This window comes from Vigna umbellata, chromosome 2, assembly GCF_029865625.1.
Source record: "Vigna umbellata cultivar VRB3 chromosome 2, Vumbellata_1.0, whole genome shotgun sequence".
Classification (NCBI taxonomy): Eukaryota; Viridiplantae; Streptophyta; class Magnoliopsida; order Fabales; family Fabaceae; genus Vigna; species Vigna umbellata.
In genome coordinates, this window is record NC_142166.1 from 2,821,606 (window position 1) to 2,828,923 (window position 7,318).

The 7,318-nt window shown below is 31.0% G+C and overlaps 1 protein-coding gene across 4 annotated transcripts; it reads right to left on the reverse strand.

Moving 5' to 3' along the window:
• Positions 1-744: 744 nt before the first annotated feature.
• On the reverse strand, positions 745-4,995 carry LOC124843116 (CBL-interacting serine/threonine-protein kinase 9-like). Of its 4 annotated transcripts, none has more exons than XM_047319757.2 (13): positions 4,638-4,995; positions 3,775-3,846; positions 3,569-3,676; positions 3,382-3,456; positions 3,238-3,291; positions 3,024-3,149; positions 2,826-2,915; positions 2,591-2,713; positions 2,397-2,504; positions 1,995-2,111; positions 1,850-1,906; positions 1,426-1,500; positions 745-1,166 (listed from the first exon to the last, which is right to left on the reverse strand). In XM_047319757.2, the coding sequence occupies exons 1-13, from the start codon at positions 4,875-4,877 to the stop codon at positions 1,104-1,106; spliced, it is 1,308 nt and encodes a 435-aa protein (XP_047175713.1). In that variant the 5' UTR covers positions 4,878-4,995; the 3' UTR covers positions 745-1,103. The 4 variants fall into 4 exon arrangements, with proteins under 4 accessions (XP_047175713.1, XP_087961870.1, XP_087961871.1 ...); XM_088105744.1 differs by having other exon boundaries at positions 3,775-3,874; positions 4,638-4,775; XM_088105745.1 differs by having other exon boundaries at positions 3,775-3,851; positions 4,638-4,773.
• Between the last annotated feature and the right edge of the window lie 2,323 nt (positions 4,996-7,318).

A 7,318-nucleotide genomic window follows, 5' to 3' on the forward strand; every position in this document is an offset into this window, starting at 1 on the left:
TTTAATTCAAAATTTTATTTTTAAAAACGAAGAAAATGTTGTAATCCGTTTTGATTTGACTTTAAATCAGTCGCAACACAAAATTTTTGGCTAAACACGAAGTTCTAGTTAAATTGATAACAATAGAGGAATTTTAGTCATTTTTTGGATTTTGATAAGATTTAATATTTAAACGTGATATTTCTATCATACAAAGGTATTTGTAGTTTAGTAATTTAAGAGTAATTACCAATAAAATCTATAAAGAATCAAGATATAAGATGCTGTTGAATTATTTTAAAATATTTTTAATTTCTGTTATTGTTTATTCGGATTAATCTGTAGACAAACTTAATGGAAGGACCTAATAGCAGATATTTTTATAAGGGAACAATTTGAGAATGTGGAATACCATGGTTGAATTTATAATTTATATAAAATTGCATGTATTCAAAATTAATTATAGTGTAAAATTTAGTTTACCAATCAGTCATGAAAATGATGTTTATAAATGCTCACCCAAACACAAAAAATTCTAGCCAATCCTGTTTTCGTTGTACCCGACAATAGGTGCAACCGAAAAGTGGCTACGCCAAACTTAACCAAAGTTTAAGGTTTTTTCTATTAATTTTACTAAGAAACAAGATATTTTTTTTTATAGAAATGCTAACATAAAAAAATTATGAATATGTCAGTAATTATGATTTTTAACAAATATTAATTAATATTAAAAAACATTACTAAAAATGTCAAGAAGATATTGCAAACTTTTATGGTTAGAATTATGTGCAGTAGTTTAATACAACAGATAGCTAAAATCTAAGTGCAAGTATTACACACACTCCAAGGCCTACTTGTATTAATTTTTCCCTATTTACATTCTACTCTACACTGAAGAAACAACATCATTTGACCATATACACACTATTTTTCTCTCATATCCAACACCCAACCAGACACTTCCAAAGATTTTGCAAATCACTGGGTGTTCCATGAACCACAGGATGATAATGGCACTAGAAACAGAACATAACAAATCATTGAAACAGTGACCCTATTCAAGAGCTTGCTGTGGATAAAATGTTACATGATCAAAACGTTCTCTTTCAAGATACTTTAAAGCTTCATTTTTTTTCTTCTGTATGCCAGAAAATATCTTGCAACCCTGATGAGAAGATTTTGTAGAACTGCATGTAAACCAGAGAGGGATGTCATCATAATATATTACAAGAAAAAATGAAAACAGACAGAAAAAAAGATGTAGTCTTTAGTAGCTTTCGTTTGTTAATGGAACTAAAAGTATAGGTTCAAGCAGAGAAAAGGGACAGGAAAAAGGCTTCAGCTTTGGTAAGAAACCCAAATAATAAGTTGAATTTGGATTCCAGATTTTGAAAAATTGGGTCTTGAATTCTGGATCCGAAGCAAAGAGTAGGAACTTTCACATGCCTTATGAAACTCAAGTGTATCACCCCCTGTCTTTCGAAGTTCCACCATGTGCACTGAGGGAGCCACTTCAAAAACCTGACGCCAAAGAAAACCAGTGTTAGCAATCAATTTCGGTCAGAGAATCTTGGAAAGAAGCCAACGAAAATGTATTGCTTCATATGTTCTTCTGACACAGTAATTGTGATCAAAAGACTAAAATTTATGTTCGAGATCATATTAAATGCTATAGTTAGAGAGGTGTATCATACTAATTCAATGAGAATATAACTCATCAAAACGAAAGAAGTTATTGGGGGAGACAATTTTTTGTACTGACTTGCCATCATTTCATCAGGGACAAGAAAAAGGGACAGATAATTTGTCGTGTGACCACAAATAAGAAAGAGAAAAAAGAAGACTTTATCATAAACAAATGTTTCAGTACCTCAGTAGCCATTGAAAGGTGACCCTTCCTTCCGTTCTGGTCACCTTGCAGCTTCATCTGCAGTATTTAGATATGCGTAAGAAACAATACTCTACAGACCAATGTCCAATGCATACCAAAATTTAAGAGAATCAATCACCTTTACCTTATAATTTTGGATTTGTACATTAAATCCCAGCGGCTTGGCTGCTTCTTCAATTTTGTGCATAATTTCAATTGCAGGGCACTGTGAAGTAAAACAGGTTTCTTGCTTTACTTCATCCTACAGTGTCGAGATACATAAAACAGAGAAACAACAAGCATCAAGCAGAAGGAATAAATATAAATATAATCATTTGATATAATGAGCAGGCTACTACATTGAATTTAGATCTGATTAAGAAATACAACACAAATTGATTCAAAGACCATAGTCCACAAATGATCACAGGTTGTTAGTTAAATTTCATGGATATTGACAGCTTATGATTTTAAAACAACATTAAAAAAAAACTATGAGATATGCATGAAAACGTCAACATGATCAAAGAACAAATCATTCACCTACCGTTTGCATCTCGAACAAACTGTCAAGATTGAAACTTTGTGACCTAGAAATGAGCTCAAAAGCATTCATGTAGACGGGTTTCACTTTTCTTTCTGTCACTAGATTTTTCTACAAACCAAAGTGAATGAATAAACAACAGAATTCCCACCGTGGATGAAAGAAGTTGACTACAAACGTTGACCAAAAATCAGTACATTAGACTCGTTGAAAGCGAAGGCTACATCATCCATGCTTAGGTCCTCTTCCTCAGTAAAAGATGTTGGCTTGTATCCTTTCTTGAACCACTCGTCTTTTAAGAGCTCAGGAATTTTTATCCTCTGCAAAAACGCAAAGACAAGAACTTGAAGGGTAAATTACAGAAGCAATCAGCCACAAACAAAATCAACAGTAATGATCCAATATGAAATGAGGCAAACATTCAAAGCTAACCGTTTGAGGATTTGGGTCTAGAATGCGTTTCAGCAGTGTCTTTGCCTGTGGTGGAAACCATGATGGACAAGTGAATTCTGCCTTGATAATCTGAAATGTAGTAGTATTATAGATTAGGACTTGTATAAAGAACGATAAATTCTCATGCCATAGGTAATAAAATATTAATAGTAATAATAATAATCTAAAATGACTTACTTTCTTGAACAGAGCCATATGAGTTGGCGCATCAAAAGGCATGAACCCAGCCATAAGTACAAAGAGAATGACTCCGCAAGACCAAATATCAGATGTAGAACCAACATAGCCTTTATTATGAATCACCTGATGCAAATGGCACATGACATACCATTTAATGAAAGTTTCAAGGACTAAAGACCAATGTAGTTTACAATGTGTGTGAAGTAGATACCTCAGGAGCAACATAATTTGGGGTTCCACATGCAGTGCGGAGCAGTTCATCCTCCTGCATTACGTAAGAATTTGAAGAAAGTCAGGCCTAAGGTCACATGCAAATGAATCCTGCATCAATCCAATAAGGAAAAAATTATCTTACTTTCTGCGTGTATGTACTCAACCCAAAATCTGAAACTTTAAGAACACTATTCGAGTCCAGAAGAAGATTCTCAGGCTGCAAAATACAATGAAGATGGCCATAAAGAAATTGAATCTTTATCAATTTTATCAATCTATATTTAAAAGTAATGGTGCTGGGAGAGAGAAGATCAGGGAAGTTGAAAGACCTTCAAATCTCTGTGATACACGCCTCTACTATGGCAGTAGTCAACAGCATTAATAAGTTGTTGGAAATAATTTCTAGCTTCATCTTCTTCAAGTTTCCCCTTTGCAGCCTGGAAATCGAAGAAGCATTCCGAGAATTGTATGTACTCAGATGCAAGAATATTAACAAAACAAAATGAAAAGAGAAATAACAAAACATAAGACTTACTATTTTGTCAAATAGCTCTCCTCCATCAAGTAACTCCATAACAATGTAAATCTTTGTTTTGCTCGCCATCACCTATCCTTTAATAAAGGACATATATTGACTGAATAAAGTGAATGCATGCAGTGGATTCAAAGAATGAGATAACATTAGTTACATTATATCCACCATTTGCAACTGATACGTAATCTAGGTAATTATACAATATATGCCTATCTATATATCTTTTGACATCAGATCAAAGTTTCAAGCATGATAAAACTCCAATCAGAAAGTTAGTTTCATAAAAAGAGTTTTGCAGAAGAGTCAAAAACGTTGATTAAAAGAAATAAAGAAAGTGGTGCAGTGGTTCAAAAGAGACTAAATCTCCCTCAGGACCATGCAATGTTTTTTATGAATTAACGTTGAACAGTTTTTCCACTAAACCAGATCAGTTCTGGAAGTTCTTAGTGAGCTTAACAATTTAGAATCCGATTTTCAAACCATCAATTATTTCACAGGCTTGTCTAAATCGGTGATGAACTTGTGTCAGCATGGTCGTAATGATGATTCCATCTAACTTTGAAATTACAGAAAAAGTTTGAAGCTTTGTGCTATATCGGCAGTATCACGTGTAGAGTATATATGTTTCATAGGATAGTGGGATACTTTTTGTTCTTTTTGTATTCATGCACATGCTATTTAGAGTGACCATATCCTAGTATTTTTTAAGTACCTTACTAGAATTTCTTATATTATATTATTTATCAGAAACATTAGAAACACGTTCTTTTACGAAAAAGATAAGATTAAAAAAGATAAGATTAATTTTGAATGAAAATAGATGTTGAAAGAGATAATATATGAAGAAGTGGTATGGTAGGAACCTCAAATATTTTAGTAACATTTGGGTGATCGATGAGTCTCATGGTGGATATTTCTCGCTGCAGCTGTTCCATCATGTTGTGGCGGAGGACATGTTTGCGGTCGAGGATTTTGATGGCAACGTTGTTGCCGTTGTTGACATCTCTGGCGAACTTCACCTTCGCAAAGCTTCCTTCTCCAATGGTTTTTCCCAGCTCGTATTTCCCAACCACGACACCACCTTTTGCTACCTTGAAACTCATTTTTCCTTCTTCCTATGTTGGTTTCTTATCCGTTTCCTCATCTGGTATATATGTGTGTACATGAAGCTCCTACATGTTTAATCACTCGCTTGAAACTTGAAATGATTGTGGTAGGTTTTCTCTTAATGGTGAGAAGCTGAGAGTACCAATGGGGAGCAAGGAAAGGAGATATGTATGGGAAAAAGCGAAAAGTGCAACAGGTCCCACACGACAGCCTGTGTCACTCATTCATTCGATCTGGTTTTTCCCTTAATGCCCTAGTTCCACGTTTGAAACTCTGTTGGCGGGTTTCGTTTAACAAATTAAATTAAATTAGAAATAAAAAAATTTCACGTAGCTTTTAAGTTATTTGGCATAATTATGAGAAGAAAAATTAAAATTGATGTTTGGTGAAAATTATGATGTCGGCACACACCATTAAGTAACTAATAATAAAATGACTAAATTAATTTATGGTATGTTATAAGTTTAAAAAGATAACACATTTTATACTAAAATATTTATGGGCAGTCTCACGTCAATACGAGAAGATTTTGATTTGTCAGAATTTAAGGAAGAAAAGAATGAAGTTCATAAATGTCTCATGATTGGCACAATGTTTGAGTAATCATATGATACATTTGATAAGTAAATTTTAATGATTTACTAAAAAGTTTACTAAAAGGTTAAAGAATGTTTGATGATGTTTGGTGGCATTAGAAAGGAAGAATAATTGAAGTTAGTACAATAAGTATGGAACATTAACTTGTAAATTATGTTTTTGTTGACGCATTAAATAAATTGATATAAGATTGAATTAGTTGAGTTATCAACTCATAATATTGCTTGATTTTTGGAAGATTGTTCTTTAATTAACTTTTGGAAGGAATCTTGGTGCTAGATTTGTCTATTGATGCTTTCGATATCCTTAGCTCTATCTACAATAACACTTTTGTCTATGTGAAATGATAAGTTGAATATTACTAGTGTTATTTCAATTTTTTTTTTTTTACAAAAGAAAGTTTTTTGTATTACAAGTTGGCAATCTCCAGTGTGAACTTGTATCGAAGTCGAGTTTTGATGGTATTTTCTTTTTTAAAGAAGCTTTGTTGAAAATAAGACTTTTTTTTTTATTCTTTAAATTTGAGTTTTTCTTCTCTTTTGGGTCTAAAGTCATTATAGACTCCATATGGACGGTTTCTTAAAGAAGAAAATGATTTATGAAAATTTGTAATTGTGTTTTTATGTTATTTCTGGGTAAGGATGTAGAAAATGCTCATAGTCTTTCGCTTACCCTATTGATACATATTATATTATATATGAAGCATTTGGAAAATGAGAAACCTTAACTAGTTTGATAAATTTTGTTTTTGGCTGTGTTTTCCCGTGTTAAATTTAAAGTTACTTTCTTTTTTTAAGTGTCGCTTCAACAAATATTGTGGTTGGCTCTACTCTTTTGGATGAGGTTTTTGGTATTATTATTTTTGGAAAATGTGGACAAATTAGGTTGGAGGATTCTTTGGTTAGAATGCAACTTCTTTTAGTCTTGATTGTTTTTATAATTACAAGAAAAAAGTATTTTATTTTGTACTCTAATGTGACATTTTTAAACATGTATTATGTATATAAAAATTTATTTAAATTTAAAATATAATAATTAAAAAGGTGTATTTTCAATATATATAATTATAAATATAGTTATAGATTACTAGGGAAGTATACGATTTAAGTATAGAAGTTAAGAGACAATGTTACAAGTCACCCTACAATTTAATAACTGAAAAGTAATTTATATATATATATATATATATATATATATATATATATATGAAAAAACACTAACAAATATGATAATAAAAAAGATGTAATAAATATATATAAAATTATAGTATATATGTTTGTCATTTGCATCTAAGCTTTCAGAAAAATATCTCTGATAAAAAAAAGTGTAGTGAATAGTCTTCCTGACAAGTTGCAAATATCTCTGTCCTTTCTGAGAACTTTTTGTAGTTATCCATGCACAGAAATCCATAAAATATTTAACATTTAACATTGCCGTAGATAGTGTTCATGTTGTTGGAAGTTTTTGAGAAACCATTACTTTTCACCTTTGTTACTGTAAGGATATGTACCTCTTTGATTCTTTTATATAAAAATAAATTACATATATATATATATATATATATATATATATATATATTCTGAAATAATATTAAAACTGCAAAACACCATGTTAACAAAATTTAAATTTGAAAGTAAACTCTAAAAAAGTTAAATTCTTTTATGTATCTTTTTAATGTTTTTTTAACAATTTTAAGATATTTCTAATCTTTTAGAAGACTTCACATTTAAGACAAGAATAAATTATGAAAATTAAAGAATTAAACAAATTTGAAGATTCTTAACAATATAATAATATGTTATAATACGTAATAATAGCATAATAATATCAATATAATAAC

Bases quoted from the DNA above. Each gene is read 5' to 3' on its own strand.
- LOC124843116 (XM_047319755.2), bottom strand. From the start codon at position 4,877: ATGAGTTTCAAGGTAGCAAAAGGTGGTGTCGTGGTTGGGAAATACGAG. The intron at 3,292-3,381 runs GTAAGATAATTT...TACGTAATGCAG, and splicing joins TGAGTACATACACGCAGAAA to GAGGATGAACTGCTCCGCAC. The intron at 1,501-1,849 runs GTACTGAAACAT...CTTTGGCGTCAG, and splicing joins ACCTTTCAATGGCTACTGAG to GTTTTTGAAGTGGCTCCCTC.